Source organism: Arachis duranensis, chromosome 8 (genome assembly GCF_000817695.3).
Source record: "Arachis duranensis cultivar V14167 chromosome 8, aradu.V14167.gnm2.J7QH, whole genome shotgun sequence".
NCBI classification, from domain to species: domain Eukaryota; kingdom Viridiplantae; phylum Streptophyta; class Magnoliopsida; order Fabales; family Fabaceae; genus Arachis; species Arachis duranensis.
The window spans coordinates 36,974,627-36,996,823 of NC_029779.3; the positions used below are offsets into that span (position 1 = coordinate 36,974,627).

The window sequence follows — 22,197 nt, forward strand, 5'->3', positions numbered from 1 at the left end:
CCTTCAATCCTTGGCTCTTATATGCATTTTGGCGCCAAAGTTGGTTGCTGAAAACCTTCCAAAATCGCCAGGCACGTGTTACATTAATGAGGTCATGTGCCACCATCGGCGCGTGAGCGCGCGGTACGCGTGCGCGTCCTTGTCCTGTTTCGCAATGTGCGCGCGAGCGCCTTGTGCGCGTGCGCGTGCATAGCGTGGATCAATTCTTTGGCTTTTTGTACTTCCCTCCACTTGTATGCTTCCTTCCTTGCTTCCTTTGATCCATGCCTAGCCTATTTCAACCTGAGATTACTAGCAAACACATCAAGGCATCTTATGGAATCAAAGAAAAACTAGAATTCATCAAAAATAAGGCTCAAAAAGCATGTTTTTACACTTAAGCACGAATATGGGAGAGATAACAAAACCATGCTAATTCATAGGCTAAATGTGACAAAAGGTTATCAAGACACTCTAAATTTAATACAAAACAAACCGTTAAATTGGGGTTTGTCAGGGTGCCAGAAGAAACCTTCGCTCTACCCCGACCACACAGCTACAACCACGACTAACAGCCTAATCCGCAACACCTCTACCTGTCGACATGTCTGCAAATGTCAAATTATCAAACAATCTCAACAAAATAGTTATCAACACAGTAATTAACACAATTAGACAATTTTAAATACTTCAAAAATTCAAAACCTAATGTATATTGAATCTATAATCAACCTAATTCATTAAGATTAGAAAACTAAACTGAACTAACTTTGAAAGTGATTGAAAATTAAAATTAAAATTCTAATCAAACCTAAACTAAATTAACATAAATTAAACAAATCAAATTACATAGAGTAAAATGTATCAAACTTGCAATATTAGGTAAGAAACCTCAAACATTCAAAATCCAAAAACATTGATCAATGGAAAAACAAATCAAATTTCATCAATGCAAATAGTCAAAACAAGAGAAGAACAAGCAATAATTTCAAGAAATTGATCAAAATTTTCAATAAAAAGCTTTTTGAGGCATATTTACAAACATTTGGCATCCAAAATCATAAATAAAATAACTTAGCATTAACAAGTAATATGTGCAACACCAATTTACAAAATTCAACATCAATGACACAAAAAAAAAAAGTCAGTAGCATTGATCATAAATTCATTAGACAGCAGTCTGATTCATTCAAAATAGCAAAACAACAAAACATTAATTAACACAATGAATGAGAACAATCAAACAATTAACCAAATAAACTCAATAGCAATTTCTCCATTAATTCAATTAGCAAACTCAGAATTGTTCCAAACACTTTCAACAAAAATTCAGAACCTATAAATCTAATCTAAACTATCCTATCCTAACCACCTAAATTGACTAAAATAGAAAATTAAACTAACTAACCTAATATAATGAACTAAAACTAACTAACTGGATTTAAAAAAAAAGTTCAAACAAAGAACCTTGAATGCAGGGTGCAAAAAGCAACGAAGAAGGAGGGAGGAAGGCGACGACACCGAGTTGTTGCCGGCGCTAGAGGTGGCGGTCGTGAGCCGCCGGAGCAGGGAGCTACAGGCTATGGGCTGAGAAGGGCAAAAGGAGAAGGAGGAAAGGACCGCGGCGGCACTAAGAAGGAGGGGAAGAAGGAGAAGAAGGAGGCATCGGCGGTGGGGGTTGACGGCGACGAAGAAGGGGTGGCAATGACGGTGGTCTTGGCGACGGTGGCTAGAACACGCGAGAGAGAGGGATGGTGGTGATGGTGGTGAGGGTTCAAATGAGGAGGAAGGGGTTCATGATTTGAATTTATGCCACCTTTACCGTCAGATCTATCGTCGAAAAATTCCGACGGTAAACCATTGCGGGTTACCAAAACACATTTTTTCACTAAATTGAGTTACCGTCAGATTAATTCAACGGTAAACTCGATTGTGAAGGACGCGCCAATTTAATTTATTTTCCCTAAAAAAAATTATCGTTGGATTTATTGTCTGAAAACAGAATCCGTCGGTAATTAAAAAACTTTACGAATTCGACGTGATTACTACTGGTAAATCCGTTGCTACTTTGCGACGCTAAATTCGACGGTACTCAACATTTTTCTTGTAGTGACGAGTAGTGGTCTTGCCCCCTCCCAAAACTTTAAGAGACTATATGTATATATAAGAGATGTGTTTAACTTTAAAGAAATAGAAAATATTGTGTAATTTAGTAGTTTAATATGCATTTTGTTTGTTATGTGATGAATTTATGTCTCAATTATTTAGCTTACTAATATTTTTTACTTAACTAATTTAATATCATATCCTCAAGTCTTTGTACCTTTCAAATTAGCTTTTATATAAGCATCTCTATATCTATTGTTTAAAACAATATTTATTTTTTAATATTAACATATTTAACATTTATATTATTATATAAAATATTAATAATGACTTACGTAATTATGTTTTGGTAATCACATTGTGTATCTTAGATGTTTTTTTCTTATAAAAAATACCTATTTTTCTTCTAAATTTAATTATGTTGTTAAAAAAAATTTTATAAAGATATTCTATAAGAATACTTTGTCTTTCACATAATTAATAGTTTATAATTTCCTTTTAAAATTTTCAAAAATTTTAAAAGAATCCTTTTGAAAAACCAACTCAATAACTATAAATTGTCTAAATTATCTTTATGGAATGAAAAATATAATAAAGATAATTAAAAAAATTGTCTAAAATTTGACCCCTTCATATTAAAATTTTTAGAATTGTCCCTAACAACAAAACAAAAAATAACTATTGTTTAATTACCAATAAATATATTAATAACTATTTTTATTGTTATTAAAAACAAAATAAAAAGTCATTAAAAATAATTTTTTTAGTAGTATCTCTCCATCCAGCCACCTAAAATAATTAAATAAATGTTCTAAAACAAATTTTTAGATTTCATTGTGTTGTAATGTATGTATCCGTCACTTACTATATGAAGGAATGGGATCAATTTGATTTGCTTAGCTTGCTTACTTTTCACTCTTTTTTTCAAAAAATCGCATGATTTTTTTTAAATAATAAAAAATCATAGTTATTCTTTTAATCGAGTTTTTGAATTTTTTTACCTGTTTTAAGTATTTTGTAATTATTTTACAGTAACTATAATACAGATGCTGACTGTAAAAAAATTAAAATAAAATAAACTATAATGCAGATGGTCAGACGCTACCAACATAACAAGCGTATGGTAATTGTTGTTTATCTGAATACAATAATATTATGCAAACATGATAGTGCACGTTTTAAATGCGGTAATTCTATTGTCATGCATACTTGACGGTTGCATTTATTGACAAAACTTGAAAGTTTGATTTTAGTCAACATCGAAATGCTTGGAATTAAATATGTCCAAAAAATTGGATATCGATGTGTTTCACTAGATACCATGAGGAATATTCTGTATTGACTAAAGAATGATGATCACGTGTAAATTAAGTTCAACTGCCATAGAAAGATTGTGACTAAACAAGTAATAGATCTTTGCATTAAGTTAGCGGATGTTGGCAATAATTCTTCTTCCTCACATGCAATCCCAACAAGTTATGCAACAGGACCTAGTCAAGTAGAAAAAATTGAATCCCCAATAAGAATTTGGTCTTCTCTCCAAATCCCACGTGTTACGACTGTAATAACTCTAAAATCACGACAACAGTCTCTTATTGGCTCTTTATGCGTCTGTAATCCAAGGTGATAAGCAACATGTTGAAAGATGATTGTACACTCATTACACAACATGTAGAACGAATGGGTCTTTGGACACCACCATTTCTCAACAAAGGCCAAAAGAAGTGAGTTGTTAAAGTAAAAATCTCTAATTCAAGCTACTTGGCCGAAACCAACCTCCTCCAAATAAGGCAGCAATGCATCAAAAAGATCCTCTATTCCTGAGTCCCTATTCCTCCTCATAAATAGAACCGGCCAACTCAATGTTATGTCGACATTGAACTCAATTTAGACCACAACTAATAATAATACCTATTATGTAAAATATCTCTAAAATTCTATCAACCATAAATCAAAATTCATCTCAATCAAAATAAAGTATGACAATTAGCCAAAATACAAAAAATTCTACATTAAATTTTAACTAATGACATCTATTATTTAAAACATCTTTAAAAATCTACTAAATCAATATTATCTCATTTCATACTAATCTACAGTATATAACTTAAATCTAACCATTTCTACTTTAAATTTAACAAACTCCCAAATATATATATTTATAAATATATATTTCCTAATATATTAAAGTTGTCCTAAACTTATAATTATTATCTAACTAACTAACAATTATTATGTAATAAACGAAAAAAAATTAAGTTCTAACCTGGTCATTAATATAGCCACACAATATGTCTGCATTAATTCAAATTGTTGATGTCGTTATTTTGCACCATCACGCCAACATTTTCTTTTTCCTCTTCTCTTTCTTTTTCTCTTTCTTTCCTTCTTTCTCTCTAGTCTCTCTCTATTCAACTTGGTAAAAAAATTTGCAAATGAATTTGGTAAAATGTGCAAGAGTTGTCAGCGTTGTTATATAATGGTTCCAACAATTTTTTGCAAGCATTACTTACGCTATTATTCGAAATATGTTTTGCTGCTATTGTGTTGACAGCAAATGCGCTATAATTCTCTTCTTCTATTACATGGTTGTTGACTACGAAATAGTTTTTGATTGCAAAATAAAAAAATAATACCTTTTAAACAAAAGAGTAAATATGATTTTTTATTAAAAAAGGCAAATCACATGACATAATATTCGAATAAGTTCCTTTTTTTGTGTGGTTATACCTAGCTAGTTTTGGGTACATTGGTCCATAATGTGGTGATTATTAATAAATGTAATCAATATATGGTGACGATGATAATCTTGAACTTTTAAATGTTATATTTTATCTTAAAAGTGCTTATTGGAGTCTCTTCGTGCTTTGCTAGGGTTTCTAAAAAACATCGCCCAATAGGGTTCACAAACATAATTTCCAACTGACCTATCACAATACACCAAACGCACCTTCATTCTCTATTATGTCAGCATGGATGCATTAGGAGGCAATCAACAACATAAAGGGGGGGAGATAAAGAGAATACAGAGGAGGTTGTAGTGCTTGAGGAGGAAGACATCTCCGAGGGTTTGCACGCATGTATAAGGAGTCGGAATGGGAGAATATTTGCTGATCGCACCTTTTCGACAGGCACAATGGAAAGGGCCATGACTGCAATATTGGCAGACCGGAGGGATTGAGAGTCGTAGAAAAAGGCAAGAATCAATTTCAGTTCTTTTTTTATAAGGACATAGACGTTGTTCGAGTAGAATGAGGATCCCCATGGCTATTTAAGAACTTTATCCTCGATGTTGAGAGATGGAAGGAGGATCCGACGGAAGACAAAAATCTTATTTCTACTTTTTCAATTTGGGTCCAAATCTGGGACTTGCTAGAATAGTTTAAAACCATTGAAGTTGGATGTAAACTGGGTATGAAGATTGGAAACGTTGTTGACGTTGGATTATATGAGGTGAGAGGGAAAGAAACTCGAATCATTAAAGCCAAGGTGGAGATGGAATGGGATAGAAGGCTAAGGGATTCGATGAAGATTACTGGACCAAATCAAAAATTGATCGAAGCAGGTCTTCGATATGAAAGGCTGGGAACATTTTGCACCTATTGCACTCTTTTAGGACATGATTCCAAGCATTGTCAACAGCTGTTGGATGACTCTACGAGTGACATTGTGAGAGAAGAAGCTATTGGAGAATGGGTGAAGGCAGATCAAGTAGGAAGGAGACTTGAGAGTAATAAGAATTCAGACTCATCTTATGCCAGAGCTTTTGGTTCTTCCATCCCTCAACCAATGAAGAAACCAGCTCCCTCATGGTTGCTAGAGGGTTTTGCTGATTTAAATATAAAAGGGGATAAGAACCAGATGATAAAGGCCACCATTTCTAGTTTAATGACTGAAGAGGAAGGAAATGGCATATTTGCCGACACCCTAAAGACTCTAGCGGTACGATTAGTGATATTCTGCAGGAAAAACCCATCCCAATGAATATAGAAGAGAATATGATTACTAGGGGTGAGGCTAAGGAGGACAGAGGAAGAAAGCAAAGTATCAAACAACTTGCTAGGCAAATGGAAATCCACTCAGAGGCCTACGTTGGATATAAAAGGGGGAATAGTGGTAAGGAAAATAATGGCAGCTCAAAGAAGCCCTGTTTGGAGGAAGTCTCAGGTGGTAACAAGGAGGTGGAGGGTTCCAGCCATCAATTGGCCTCCAAACTCTCATGAAGATCTTAAGTTGGAACTGTCGGAGTTTGGGGAGACCCCTGACAGTCCAAAACCTTAAAGGAATTTGTCAATTCCACTCCCCTGAGGTTGTATTCATTTTTGAAACTAAGAATCAACCTCGAATGGTGGAAAGGAAGCTGCAGGCATGCAAGTTTGAGTCTTGGAGAATTGTGAGCCCGGTTGGGGTAGCGAAAGGTTTAGTCTTGGCTTGGAAAGAAGGTGTGGAGGTGCAAATCCTCTCGGAGAAAGAGTATTATATTGCTGTCACGATCAAAGACTTGTTTAACGGACATAGTTGGGGCTTAATTGGTGTTCATCTAAACACAAACGAACAACTCAGAGCTGATCAATTTCAAGATCTGTCAGCTGTTATACAGCAAATGCAAAATGAAATGATTGTGATGGGAGATTTCAATGCCATCGTTAGCCAGGAAGAGAAAAGTGGTGGAGGGCTGAAATTTTGGTCCTCGATTTCAAATTTTAATAACTTTATTGATGGAAGCAGCTTGATGGATCTACGTATGGTGGGTAGGAATTTCACTTGGTCAAATAAAAGGAGGGAGAAGAGTAGATTTTGGAAAGGTTAGACCGTGTTTTGGCAAGCAACAGCTGGCTGTACATGAATCGCCACTTGTGAACCCCACAAGAATCGCCGCTTCGAATTGGGGTCGTTCTTTGCCAATGGCCTCCACTCCTCCACGTTGGCGGCTTCCTCTACCTCTACCTCTGCCACCAGCCCTGTTGATCCCCAAAAAGTTGTCGACCATAAGGAGGGAGGTACAGAAGCTAACACAGGAGTTTCACCAACAGGCGGAGCAAACTGAGTAGAGATATCGAGAAATACTTGCACACGTTGCCATCAGCTCAGACCTAACGGAAAAGCTAGAGCACCTCGATCGGTTGCGATAGCAGATGGAATAGTACAGCTAGCGATGCTAGTTCCAATGGTGATGCTGCTGATGGGGCACCGACGGCAGCACCTCCTCCGCCGCCTCAGCAAGGATACCACGAGGCCGACGACGACGACGAAGATTACCGGGATCTTTAGGGTTTTATGCATTTTTGTTTGTCTACTTTATTGTATTGTACATTTGTGACATTTTATTTCATTTAGACCATTTATTTTTTAATAAAATAATTTTTTGATTTCTGATAATATTAAATTTTTGCTAACAATTTCGTTAACAAGAGTCTACTAATTGTGGCTTAACTATGCTAAAAATTATAAAAAATAAAATTAAAATTACCATTAGGTCCAGTTTGAGTAAACAGCTTAATTAATCTTCTTTTGAAAAAATAGTTTAAACAATAAATGGCTATATTAAAAGTAGTTTATAAATAAGTTATTTTGTATTTGAATTTTTAGTTCTAAACGTGTTTATTTTAAAGGAAATGTGATAAAAAGTTTTTTATTATGAGAGGTCATTTTTTTTTAATTTCACTATAAGCTTCTAAATAACTTCTTAGAAAACTGCAATTTGATTTTGAAAATTGTAGTAGACATTAATACTACTATTTTTCATAAGTCAAAAGTTCAAAAAATTACTTTTAAAGCTTCTCAAACGGCCCTTAATACTTAAAGTAATCCTTGAACTTGCAGTTGAGAATCAATGTCGTCCCTAAATTTAAAATTGTCCCAAAATTGTCCATAAACTTAACAATAATCGTCCTTGAGATACTTTTCAATGATGGAATAATAACGCGGTTGGACGAAGGCCACGCTGAAAGTCAAGCTGGACTGGTAAAATGTCGTCGTTTCATTTTTTGCACCTAAATAGAACATAAATAACCTTTTTTAGGGTATTTTGAGGGGTTTTAACTATAACATGTTAAAACCCCTCAAAATACCTCAAACGATGTCGTTTTATGTTCTATTTGGATGCCAAAAATGAAACGGCGATGCTTTATCAGTCTAGCATGATTTCTAGCGTAGTCTCCATCCAACTACGTCATCATTTTGTCATCAGAAAGTATCTCAGGGACGACCGTTGATAAGTTCAAAGATAACTTTAGACAATTTTAAGTTCAGAGATGACATTAAGACTTGACTGCAAATTCAAAGACCACTTTAAGTATTAACTCTAATATTAAACAATAAATAATTTTTTTAAAAATAGATATAAAAATAATTATATAAAAACTAATTTAAAAAATATAAAAATTTGAGAATATAATATTAAATTAATTAAATAAAAAATATTAATAAAATAAATAATTAAAACATAAATTCATTGCATAATAAAAAATAGTATATATAAAATTATTAAATTATAGAAAGTGTATCTGTATCTCTATATAGTTTCACTCTGGATCAAAGTGTCTCAAAAATTCAAAAACACAATCTTACCAATCGGAGAAACGGAAAGCAGTAATCCATACCTCACATCTCCGGAACTAACACGTAATCGGCTAATTGTTAGAAATTCCCTATTATGCATTGGATTACATTATACTCAAAGTTTCATGTTATTATCAGAAATTCAGAATAGATTAGAAGAAAACTTTGTTGAAGATCGACAGACACTTCAAAATATCGAGCTAAAACGGATGAAATTTGAGAATATCTCCAACATTTTCATCGTTTCTTTTCACTACTTATTAAGCATTTATTCTTCTCTTCGTAGCAAATTTTGAATAATTCCATTACTAATCAAGAGGGGTCAGTCAACTTCTGTTAATCTTTATTTGGCTTTCATTCAAAAAGCCACATCCCCAATTATCCAAGGTTAAACTTAATTACTCCCCATTACTTTAGTTAACTTAATTTACATCTAATTTCATCGTACAGCCACATCCACCCACTCCCCCCTTCAGCGTCGTCGAACCCATCATCTTCGGAGTCTTCTTCGGTCGTCGGCGTCAACTCTGGTCAGCGCCGCCGGTGAGTCCAACAGCCACCATCCCAATTGCTTCCGGGAATCAGCTCCGCACTGCCACCACCGCTGCATGTCACCTTTGCCGGTTCGTTGAAGACGCATCCACTCCACCGAGGTGACTTTCGACGACGCATAGTGTTGCTCTGCTTCCGTTTACGCCGCGGTGGAAGTCTCCCGTCGTCGAAGCACTAGCAAGCGCATTTGCTGTTTGCCCTGCACAGCCCTTACCAGTGACGCTCGCAGCCTCGCCTCTGAGACGCGTCCCGCAGGGTGTCCCTCCTACTCCGTCGTCACCGCATTCACAAGTTAGTGGTAATTCATGATTTTGATAAACAAAGATTGTTCTTGGTTTGTCTTGGGTGCATGTCTCAGGGTTTCACTTTCATACAAGATGGTTCTTTTGCTAATTTTAGGTAATTTTAGGAGGATTGATATATGAGTTGAATTTAATTGTTAGCACGAAATTGGTTCATTATGAGCACCCACAACTTCTGTCAAGATTATGCTTCAACAATCTACTTGAAAAGAAGAGGATCTGCAAATAGAAAGTGGTTATATTCACGACACCAACTTAAGTTACATAGTAAACATGTTTTTATATACATTTTTTTTAATTTTCTTCTTTAGGTGAAGGATAAACAAATTGATTTGTGCGTGTAATGATATATGGATCTTTTTAAGGACACACAAACCTAGATGTAGATGTCCATCATGGATTGATGTATATCGAACAACAAAAATAACTATAATTAGTTTTTTAAATTTTCCATTAAGATGATTTTTAGATCAATTGTGTGCCTGTTATAGTTCATAAGGATGTGAAGAGCAATAACATATTGCTTGATCATGAGTTTAAGCCTCATGTAACGGATTTTGGGCTTGTTAAGACTTTGCAGCGTGAGGCTGGCAAGGGAGGTGCTAGTGCTGGTACCAGTGTCATGTCCAGGCACTTTCAAATCTAACTCGCAACTCTCTTTCTAGATCTGCCTTCGTCTCTCTTTCATGCCTCTGCCTCTCTTCCACCATATGGTCATCTATCTTGCTCTGGTTCTATTCTTGTTGTTTTTTCCTTTCTAGTTCTTTGAGTTTTTTTTTTTTTTCTGTGATGAGAATAATTGTCTGTTTTTAATTTCAATTTCAATTTCAATTTTTTTGTTTGTGACTGTAACTAGATTGTACTTTTTGCATGCAAGATGAGCAGATAATTGGAGAGAGAGTTCTCCGTTCTTTTATTTATTTTTTATTTGAATTTTGATTAATCTTATTGTTAGAGTGATTTTGTGTTAGTTTGTTGATTTGATGAATTGAATTTGTAATTGCATTACAAATTATTAATGGTGATAATCTGAGTTAACATGATAATGGTGATGGTGATAGAGGTAGAGAGATGATAATGGTGCTAAGGTTAATAGTGTTATTTTATTAGAATTGGAATTTGAATGCAGGATCATGTACTTAAATACCAAACAGAGAAAGTATAAAGAGTCAATGAAATATTTGTACAATATGTACAATGGATTAGTGATATAACCATTAGTATTACCTTTTTCCATCAGCTTAAACTTTTGGAATGAGTGGTATCATGACATGATATCAAAATTCTAGATCCGAAAGGTCAAGAATTTGATCTTGGTAAATCCCAAAATCAGCTTAAGTTTTTTGGTTGAGTGGTTCCATAACATCAGTGGTTTCATAATATTGGCTCCCTAGCAGAACTCTACCAAACAAGTTTAAAAATTTATGTCCATGTTTTGTGCATTACCACCCACTAACCAAACAAAGCCTAATGACTGCCATTTGTGAATCACGAGGAAAAGGACGCTACGGTAATCCTGCGAAAGAGGAAACAGCGCATGCAAAGAGGGCATTGCGGTGATGGAAATTGGTTGTAGAGGGTATTGGCACTGCGCAAAGAATCGTCGAGGTGGAGGCCGCTGTAGTACAAACACGGGCTTGGCCTTGGTCATGCAAGCCGCGAAGATGTGATAGGCGAGCAGCGTGGGTGCAAGTGACATAGATCAACCGGCGGTGTGATGAGAATGGCGACGTGCGCAGCGTACTGTAAAGATGGTGATGCGGCGGTCTGCGCAATAGGAGCCAGATCACTTCCGAAACTGCGATGAAAAGGAGTGGAAACCTTTATGAAAAGTTACTATTTTCTTAATCTATTGTTTTCAAATCTTGACCGCCTCTAACTTGATTCCTTGTATTTTTCTTCCTAATATGAAATGTGAATCTGTGAGATATCAGAAACAATCTTCTTTTTGGCAATTGTAAAAAACATTACAAAAACGTATCCATTTCTTTTCTTCCATTGCTTTACAAAAAACAAAAAGGGTAAAAACTCCTCTATTCCCTAATTCGAAGGGCAAATCTGTAAAAACAACAGCAATGGCAGTCTCTGAATCTCAGTGAACTCCGCCATTTACCATCGCACGGTACTGCCTCAGCGATTCCTGCCTCTGCAGCCTCATCTCTTCATTGAACTTGTGAATGAACGCTTCAACTCGCCGATTCAACTCATCCTGACTCAGTGATGGCTCCTTCCTCAGCCTGCCAGCGCCGCTGCTGCCACCAGCCGGAGAAACGTTGTTCTCCCTCCCGCCGAATGTCTCGGCCTTCTTCATCTTCGGAGGAGGAGGCGTCTTACCTCCTTCGCCGCCGTTGAGATCCGTCAACGGAGTGGCGCTCCGGCGAGCCTGCTCCCACGTGTCAGATTTCTTGAGATGCCTGGTCAGCGGCATGGGCCGACCTTCCGTTATGGTCCTCCACGTGCTCTCCAGCGTGTCCTGCCTCTTCGGCTTCGCTACTCCCAACGGAAAACGGACCTTCTGGACTTGCTTTAGCGGCTTTCCGGTGGCTGAACCTGGCGGATACCGGCGGTTTCTGGTTCTCATCGGGGAACGCCAAATCAAGATCCGAGGAGTCCTTCTTCTGCATGCCAACGGCTTCTTCGGATACGGTAACCGTCGTTTTCAACGGTAAGTTCTCGTCGTTTGTGACGGTTTCGTTGGTTTTCGGTGGTTCGTAAAGGAATTCTTCCGAAACGATGCCGCTGTAGTCATTTTGCGAGATCTTGAGTTGTTCGGGTGCGTTGTAGAGGAGGGTCTCGGGAGGCGAGTCTGGCGGAGAGTGGTTGTGGTGGTGGGTGAGCTTAGAGGTGGCGAAGATGGAGAGAATGATGAAGTTGAGGAGAAGGTAGAGGTAAGGAGGAGTGAGACAAGTGAAGAAGAAGGTGGAGATGGAAGGTACGGCTTCGGTGAGGAGTGGAACTGTGAGCTTCAGCCCCATTGCCATGGACACTATTCCGGTGGAGATTACAACCGTTTTCACGAAAAGAAAACCCATTTTTTGTGTCGCTTTTTTTGAGTGCTTGTGCTGTGCGTGTGAAGGGGGGGCTCGGACTTACCTGGTCCGCTGGGGTGGTTTGCTAATACAGAGGAAATTGGAACGTTGGGAGAGAAAGAAAAGAGAAAGTAAGAAGGAGAGAGAAGAGAGGGTACTTATAGGTGCACCCTATGCCGTATGCCGTATGCCCTATGAGGCTATGACCTTTCGGGTAGACTGTAGAGGGTTGGGGCCACTGAGCAGCGTGGGTTCTCATGACATGTGGACCGTTCGATGAAAAGGACACTGCACCTTCAAAACATTGGTATATGTAAATGTAATGTGGCTGCCCACCGTTGTTCTTTACTGTTACATCAGTAAAAAATAAGAAATACTCGTTCTGGTGAAATTCGTTCTCTTCAATTAGTACTAATTTCAACTAGGCCGAAATGAGTAAGTTAGAGTCATTAATTATAGTTTTAATTTACAGTGAAATATTAACTATGCTGTATAACTTATTTTAAATCCACAGAGGAACATTAAAGTGAGATGCATGAAGTCGGCATTATTGCATGGCAAGAGACGTGACAAAGTATAAGAGGCACTGGTGTCACATAGAACACAGCAAAAATCTTACAACAGTAACACACATATCAATACATCATCATCCTCATTACATAGCACACTTGTAGAAAGATTCCGTTAAGTATTCGCTTTACTTAATTTAATTGTTAGTACCGTACAGCTATAAAGTTATTAGTGTTCGTTAATCCTATTTGCAGTTTTAATAATCACGCTTTTAGGCCAGGTTGGTGTCAGTGACAGTGATAATAAGCATTTGAATAATGAAAATAGAAGGCACAACGGCTATAAAATATGACCGTTTATCCCGGAATATGGATAGTGGAATCTGGAATTGTGGATTCCCGCAGCTTATGGGGAGGCTCGCCCACATCACATGCCAAACAGGAAGTGTCCTACACAAAAGTCCACCGCCAAACCGACCTGTCCGACCATGAAAAAAGGGATGAGATGAAGATGAAAATGTGAAGACCTTTGACCATGTCTATATGAAAAGTGTAAAACCCTTATTCTCCCCTCACTAATTAAATTAAAAAAAATTTAAAAAACCAATTACAATATAAATTAATTCAAGCCAATTCTCTTTTATTTTTAATTTTGAAAATCTAAAAATAATAATAATAAAGTTATTATTTTTTTATAATAGACTTATTTTTTAACTAATTAATTCTAATTAATTACGCTCTTAATTAATTTTTTTAGTGGAACTCTTAAATTAATGACCATTCATATCCAATTGTTCATGTAGCGGTATCAATTTTGGATACCAGCTACCAAACAAAGTAGGAGTTTCATTATATTGAAACATTGAATCAACATATCAATGCAATGAATATAATGTGATACATTATTAGTTAACTATTGATAAATACTTCAGCTCTAATATTTCATTCAACTAATAATCATCATAATTTATGCCAAAATTTTCTTTTCATTTATCCAAAAAAAGAAAATAAACTGTGTAACATCTTGTTTCGTTTAGTACAACATAGACACTATAAAAAGAGTAAACCTAATAATGTCGTCAAAATTTTACATGAACCATGTTATATATACATAAACAAATTACTACACTCATAACTAATTTTGTTAGTTAATTTTAGTATATCTAACTTAATTATTAATATTTACTAGTTTCAATAGTTCAAATTTTTATAACTATTAATTTTTGACTATGAAAAAGAGTAAATTAAACCTAATAATGTCTTCCAAATTTTACATATATACAAATTAGATAAAATGAGACTTTTTTTTATATCTAAATGACATTCTTTTCTTTGTATATACAATATACATTTTTCTTCTTTACATAATTAAAATAACATATTTTTAGTTTATTTGACCAAAATATTGTTTCAATAATTATTGAAAGATAAAATAATATATTTTATAAATAAAAGAAAATTAAAATGCCATTCAAACATCTAAAAAGTGTCATTTTTTACAAATTTAAATTTTTTTAAAAAAAGGAAAATATGTGTATTTTGAATTTTTATAGTGTTAATAATCTCAAGTTTATTTCCCTAGTTAGCTGCTTGCAATGGGTTGAAGGATCAAAATCAATCAAGTTTTTGAACACGCAATGTTCTCAATGACGAAAGCTAATCCTAAATTCCTAATTTAATCCTTTACATTGAAAAAAAATGTGCATGGTGAGTGCTTCACATCCATAAAATATATTTGTACGGTCAAAAATGATATATAGTTAGATACGCACAGTACCTTCATGATGGTGACAAACTTCTCTATCCGCCAACCATAAAAAATAAATAAAAAGAATGGCGGAAGGCTAATGACTTATCACTTTTCGCTATCTAAAATAGGACAATGATCAACTTGATATAATGTGACAAATAAAGCACACTTATTTATATATATGTGGCTGCATTTGATTTGAGCTGTGTAATATCAAGCTAGCACCAACCTTAACCGAATGGTTAGAATTTTTTGGTGCATTATTATAAGCCGAAATCTCTACTACGAGTTCTAATGACACACTCCAATTAATCGTGAAACCTAATTATGGTTGTAATGAAGCAAAGTCATGTAATGTTTATCGTATCATTGACTTGGTAAATATTGAAAATGTGAACGAAGAAGAGTACAGAAGACAGGAACAAGTGCAAGACGGAATAGGACTCGCTATAAAGACAATTACAATGTGCATAAAGTATAGATTATACAAAAGCACTCTAGGATCTAGCACTTTGGAACGTTGTTTGCATTCGTAGTGAAATTGTAATTTAATCATTTTTATCGTAACACATGGACTTTGATAGATGATCACATTGCAATCACATGTAGGTATACATAATCGTGGCACGTGTGAACTCATTAACTAGCTAATGTTCATCAATAGGAAAATATATCGTTACCGTGTTTAGAATTGAACAAATTTTGGATAGCAATTATTTAAATGGTGGTTGATAGCTTTTACACTGACACTTTGGTATGCTACAAGAGAGGCATGATTTGGAGTCCGATTATGTGGCTTGATATGGTTGGTGAGCGATGAAAATACGACCAAGTTTGGTAAGAGGATGGATAGGATTTATACAAAGGGTTCAAAGATGGATAATGGATTGGAGAGCCACGGCAATTGGTCAATTAGATGGCACCGTCTTCAAAGATGAAAAGGCCTGTGACTTCTGCCTTATAAGTTACAAAAACTCTCTCGTATTATGTCTTCTTTTTACTGTATACTGCTCTGCGTTTTGCTACCAGTTAGCATCAGTTGGTGTAGAAACACAATGAAATGCTAATGACATAAAACAGATACTCCAGTTCTTGTGACGCATTTATATGCTAACAACGACAAAGGAAACCATGGCATCTAATACAAGTGGTAATTGCTTAAATTATTTCACTTCTGAATTCGATGCAAGATAGGTGGCATGTTTACAACAGATTTCATAGACATCTTATTCACTGAGGTGAATTCCAACAAATTAGATATTAGTGTTTTCGTCCATGGGATATCCAATGATTTGCACTTAATGGATTTAAAACAAAAACAACATCAACAATGACAATGGGGTCAAAGCACTGTCTAAACTAAATTTAAAATTGAGATGAAAACCTTTTCTTTTTATTATTTTCAAATACTAGACTTGGATTTTGGAGTAAGCGCTGTTAATTTTTGTATTTACAACTAAACTGTTTTAAATTCTGATATACACCCAAAAAAAAAAAAAAGTTATGGTTTGAATCCCTATAGTAGTAGCGAGTTAATCCCTATTCCCTATCATTACTGGAAAACTACAACACAATTTCTTTACCGAAATGTAGCATATTTTTATATCTATACAAGCATTTCTAAAACACATTCTTTTTCTCTTTTTTTTTTGCCCTACCAAAGATATTAACATCACCGACTTATCAAGTGCAATCTGAAAATTAGAATATTCACCACATTTTGGAATAAAACTTATACGGTAACACGAGAGACCAAATATGTGTTTATCATTACATAAAATATAGAAGCAATAGAAGGAATATATATAATTAATTTCAATGTCTTTTATTGTGAAAACTGAATACAACTACCAATACAAATGAGGCAATCACCCGAAAATACGATATAAAAAACTGAACTAGCTCTCTACAAATGGTTTACAACCCAAGGATATATGTCAAGGGGAAAATTAAAAATGAAATTACATTTCCTGTCATTTTAACTAATCTTCTATGGTATGTGACGTACCCGTCATTGTGCAACAGAAGACCAATCAAGGCTTTGCAAACATCCCTTGAGTTAAGGACGAAAAATCATAATCCTTTGCAGATTGTGAAGTGGTTGATGCCACTGGAGTTTTTGATTGATTTTTACCCACTCCCATTGTCGTTGTTCCATTAACTGGAGCAACTTGCCCCATGCCATAGAAACTGCAATAAAGAAAAGAATAGAAGGAATGAACAGTGAAAAACGTGTTCTTTTTATAAAAATTTTGGCGAACAAGGCTACTATAGATGATTTATAAAACAGTATATTAAGGAAATAGAAAAGACATTGGCAATGTCGTTTGTTGATCAGTGCCCATTTTGTAACATGATCCAGGTAAATTTGTGTTAAGTTATTGAAGCAAAATATTGACAAGAGGGCGTGCCATACACTATGTGATAGCTTCACATTCAAAAATAAATTCAAACAGTAGATGAGACAGTAAAACTAGCATTTCATAATGATCATGATAGTTTTATCATTATCACTATCATTATTCTCCAGTGCTAGCCTCAACTACGAAATGAAAATTTTATAATAGGGGAGCTTGTGGAAGTCTTAGGCATTTAGAATTGCATTTTGGTACAACATTCTTCCAAAAAAAAATAAAATAAAAAATAAAAAAAGAATCTAAACAGCCTTTCATTATAACTATCTAGATAATTGATTGGCACCAATATCAACCATCAAGATTATATAAAGCAATATCAGGAAATAGTCAAGTTATATCCGAGTAACATACCTAGATGGTGGATACTGAACAGAGCTCCCAGCTGATTGTGGTGGAGTCAAGCCCCTAGTCTGAGCCGTTATCTGCATAAGTGTCTGCAGATCTCTTTGACCACCCATGGGCATGACTCCAGGAATCGAGTAACCAGCAGCTGGCCAATTCTGGATAGGAACATTGGGCCTAGGTTGCTGTATACCAGCAGGGTACTTGGGATCCCCAACATTTGATTTAGCTGCAGCAGCCATTAGAAGAGACTGTTGCTGTGCTAACATGGCAAGCTGCTGTTGATGCATAGAGAATGGAGAGACCATATTGCTCTGCAGATATCCAATTCACCAGTCAGCTAAGAGTGTGCTAAAATACCTCAGAATAAATGTATGACAATAGACTACAACAGATAAATTACTTGCACATGCACAAGACAAAGGGACAACAATTGCTCAAAAAAGAGCGGAAGAATTTATATATTTAACAACTAAGACTAATTTCCAGGTCAAGGAAGTAGCCCCACAGTCCTAAACAAACCTATTGAGCATTACACATACCTTCTCAAAGAGGCTCATGATATCATTTTTTACATCTTTCTGGGGTTTTTCTGCAGCTAAGCTTGGTGTCACTGAAGGTGAATCTTTAAATAGATCCTCAATTCCAGATGCAGATTGAGGAGTACTCTCAACTGCTTTTGGAGGACTAGCCTTCTCAGTTGTTGAAGCCACTGGAGCAGCTGAAAGAGTTATAGTAACAAAATCACAACCTAAGTTAAACAGATCAGGAGATGAATCTGTAGATCTTTCAGAAAGAAACATCCGGTGAGAAATTCGTTTGTTGTTCAATGGTGTATTAATACATACATTGGAAACCTGCCCAGTTATTATCTTCAGTAGTAGTACCAGTTGCCTCTGAGCCATTTTCGCTAGGGCCATCCATTGATAACAGGTTGAAAAGATCTGTAGCATAATCAACTTTTGCAGGAATATTTTGAGCTGTGTCTGTAACCTGCTTTGAAGTTTCAACTTGTGGTTGAGGTGCTACTGGTTCTGCTTTCTCAACATGCTGAGGTTTGCTAACAGGAGCAACCTGCTTGCAAATTGATTATTTTTAGACTACTATAAACAATAATTATTTCCAAATTTAAAGAAGAATGGCAAAAGAATATTTCATATTAAAACCAAAAGTCAGGTGGCAAAACTTGGACTCATCTATTTAATCATACTGCATATGATGCAATGCAAAGGTTAAAAAATAAAGGGGAGGGAAAAAAAAACAGAAAAAGAAGGTTCACAGTAACAATACCAAAGGGGGCAAAAATATATATAATTTTTTTGGGGATAAAACGAAGGGAAGAAATAATACATGTTCAGATGCTTTGGGAGGAGTAAGAATACTAATCCTTGCAGCCGGATTTGGATTTGAAGGTTGGGTTTTCTTCCTTTCCTCAACGGTATTCTCAGAAGCTGCTGCATAACCATGCCCACTTCTTTCCACAGGTCTCTGCCAATGTGAAGAACTTTTCTCTTCTCGCAGTCTAGAAGGTGATTTTGGTTTCCCATCCCTTGCAACCCATCTTTTCTCTTCATACCTTCAAATATATGCATCCATTTAAAGTTCGAAACCAGGTGCACAAACAAGGACACATATACCTCAAATGGTATAAATATAAAAGTGTAGCTATTTGAGGTAAACAAGGAGTTTATCATTATTCATACTTTGCACGAATGAAATTCTCGATTCCAACTCTATCATAGTTTGGAGGTAATTCTGCTTCCCAGTAGCTATTTGCTCTCTCGTTCCCCATGGCTGTTTAGGACAAATAAAAGGATTCAAATATAACATGTAGATTACACAAGTATGTACACAACAAAATTCACACAATTAGAAGCCCGTGACAGTATATATCTTACACTGAATGAATGCAACTTGCTCGGGGAGCCATGTGTCTAAAGTTGCAGAACGAACCTGCAAGGAAAGCCATTGAAAAGACATGTAATAGAATATTGGCACAAGTGATCAGATTTTACCAAATCTTTTTACTCATTTTTAGTAAACTACAAAAGGCAACAATCATGGTGAGGGAGCATATTTTGGTTATTCACCACATCAAACTAAATCCACACATAATTTATTTTAAATGGAAAAATACCAAACCAAATTTGCACTCTTTCGGCAGCAACAAGTTATTTACTAACCTAGCACTCTTCAGTTAACAGTAACCTCCATTAATAATGTCAGGACCGCAGCAAAAATTAACATAGGTTAATATGTAATTTGACAATTAACTTCCTACAGATGCTCACTCAGTACTCCCATACAAATATAAAACAGTAACTAAAGTTCTTTTTTCCACAGGGTGGTGTGCGGTGGCAACACCTTAATAATAGAACCCTGGTCAAGGAGGCAGTGGAAAGTGTGTGAAGAGGTGTATTCAGTTATAGGAAAGAGGGACACATAACAGAAAGATACAAATGGCAGCATGAGATGGTGTAGGCAAATATTCAAGAATGAATAAGAGAGGAGGGTTACAGAAGGCATGAGAATCATATAAGGAATGAGATGTTTCCAGGGGTTGGGATCATTGAGCAAAATCTACTATGTCTAGTTCTGATTCTTGTCTTTTTTCTCTAGAACACTTATAGCTTACTTTAAAATTTTCTGTAATCATCTCTGTAGTTGGAACTCTGTTCCTGAACTTTCTCCCTACATTTTAACAGCGAAACATCCTTTCTTACCATAAAAATGCAAATTACCAGTCAAAGAAGGAATATATTGATGATAGTCAATTACCTTCTGTACATTGTTGCCAGCAAAGATATGAAATACGCATGCAGAAAAGTGAAGGGTCTCTCAAAACAGGTCACTAAATTAAGGGAGTCTATTTGACACAGTACATTGCTACAAGCCTACAACACATGCGAAATGCAGAAACATGCTGCACCTTACTGATATCGAAGATTCTATTTCCATGAGTCATCATAATACAAAATATCCCTCCCATGATTTATATTATGAGTTGACAACAATTAAGCTTTCTCCAACTAGGTGAGATCAGCTACAAAAATCAGACAGCGCTATAATGTCATATCATAAATCAAATTCACTTTCAATCTATTAAAATCTACATATCTTTCATAGTTTAACCTATAAATTATCTAGGTCCCCTCTATTCTAGATATTAAGCTACCCTCCACTTGTTATATTTCTTTCTAGCACTTCTACAAGTCTTCTCCACATGCCCAAATCATCTAAAGTGAGATTATATCATCTTTTCTATGATAAACAATACCCCAACCTTCTCTCTAATGCATTCATTCCTAATGCTATGATAAGATGCTCGTCCTGCTTCCAAAATAAGCACTAGCACACATACATAGCCCTTCATAGCCAGTTAGCCACTAAGCTTCACTAAATCACTACCACCACATGACCATTTAAATCTCATTTTAAAAAAGTAATAATAATAGAAAAACATCTTTGCTCCCAATTGTAGCCCTGGATTAAACCTTTCTAAATCCTTCCAAAATTCGGTTTTGTGATGCTCATTTAATCCTACTTGTGAATAAAGGCATCTCATTCCACTATGAACTTCAGACCTATTAATTTGTCTCCTAACAATATACCATTACCATCTCTGATCCACGTCATAAAGAATAGACTAAGTTTTATGTTAGCTTCCAACTACCTAAAACAACCTTCTCTATCTGAGATTCGGACAAACGTCATCAAGAAAACATTGTAGCATCAATGTCATAAAAGTGCCACTAATCACAATCATGTATTTTACAGTTAAAACGATGCACCAGTGCTCCATACCCATAACCATAACATTACCTTTGATATATGTACTCCCAAACTTCGATGTATTCCTGAGCACTGCATGCATATGAAGATGCCAAGATTTACGCTAGCCCATCTTGGACCCCTGCAAAGTGGATAAAAATAGAAATTCGAGTGAAAACTGAAGAAGAAAAAAGAGCCTGAAAACGAATAGCGCAAATGTAATTTCATCGTGAATCAGTTCAGATCTCTGTTTGAATTACTACTGTCACAAAATCTAGAAAAGTTCACTATGAATTTTGGATCCAACCAGATACATACTTAGCTTTGCAGTCGGCACATTCCCTATTCTCTGGTAATTTAAGAAGCCCTTCCAGTATCTGCATATTTAGAGTAACAGTAGAAAAACATTGGATCAAGAGTGAAAAGTGAAAACAAATACAGAAAATGCCAAACATTCTTGCACAATCACATTAAATGTAGGATAAGCTCAGTATTAAATCCGCACATTTTACAATTAAAAATAAAAATATGATAAAAAGGAAAAAGATCTCAACTATAAACCCAAAAGAAACATAAAACAAAACTTTTTTTAATAACCAAATAAGATTACCATGATATCCTTTTATTCATTGACATCAATTCATATGAATCAAACCCAACACTTCAGGTAATCAGGTCTCATAGATCGAATACTCCGTAGCATTAGAAACTCATAACTTCTCAAACAAACAACTGAAAATGCTTCCGAAATAAAAAAAAAATTAAAGAAAAAACCCCATAACTTCTAATAGATCCTCCGTATTCCATAGCCTTTCCCTGAATAAGTTGCATCAGAAAAAAAAAAAAAAAAAGCATCCAAATTAAAAAAACAAAAAAAAC

General features: G+C 35.5%; 2 protein-coding genes across 2 annotated transcripts in view; both read right to left on the reverse strand.

The window, feature by feature from the left end:
* Positions 1-11,428: 11,428 nt before the first annotated feature.
* On the reverse strand, positions 11,429-12,758 carry LOC107462557 (uncharacterized). Its single transcript, XM_016081165.3, is given in 2 exon segments — positions 11,429-12,007; positions 12,009-12,758. Coding segments are annotated over 2 exon segments (939 nt in total). The 5' UTR covers positions 12,533-12,758; the 3' UTR covers positions 11,429-11,592.
* Positions 12,759-16,570: 3,812 nt separating this feature from the next.
* LOC107462540 (ADP-ribosylation factor GTPase-activating protein AGD5) overlaps positions 16,571-22,197 on the reverse strand; it is a 6,268-nt gene continuing 641 nt past the window's right edge. The window contains exons 2-10 of the mRNA XM_016081140.3: positions 21,637-21,695; positions 21,370-21,460; positions 19,446-19,500; positions 19,251-19,341; positions 18,898-19,123; positions 18,396-18,621; positions 18,090-18,268; positions 17,557-17,861; positions 16,571-16,978 (exon numbers count right to left, since the gene is read on the reverse strand). Coding sequence (XP_015936626.1) covers positions 16,822-16,978; positions 17,557-17,861; positions 18,090-18,268; positions 18,396-18,621; positions 18,898-19,123; positions 19,251-19,341; positions 19,446-19,500; positions 21,370-21,460; positions 21,637-21,695 — 1,389 coding nt within the window. The 3' untranslated portion in view covers positions 16,571-16,821. The remainder of the gene's footprint in view (positions 16,979-17,556; positions 17,862-18,089; positions 18,269-18,395; positions 18,622-18,897; positions 19,124-19,250; positions 19,342-19,445; positions 19,501-21,369; positions 21,461-21,636; positions 21,696-22,197) is intronic.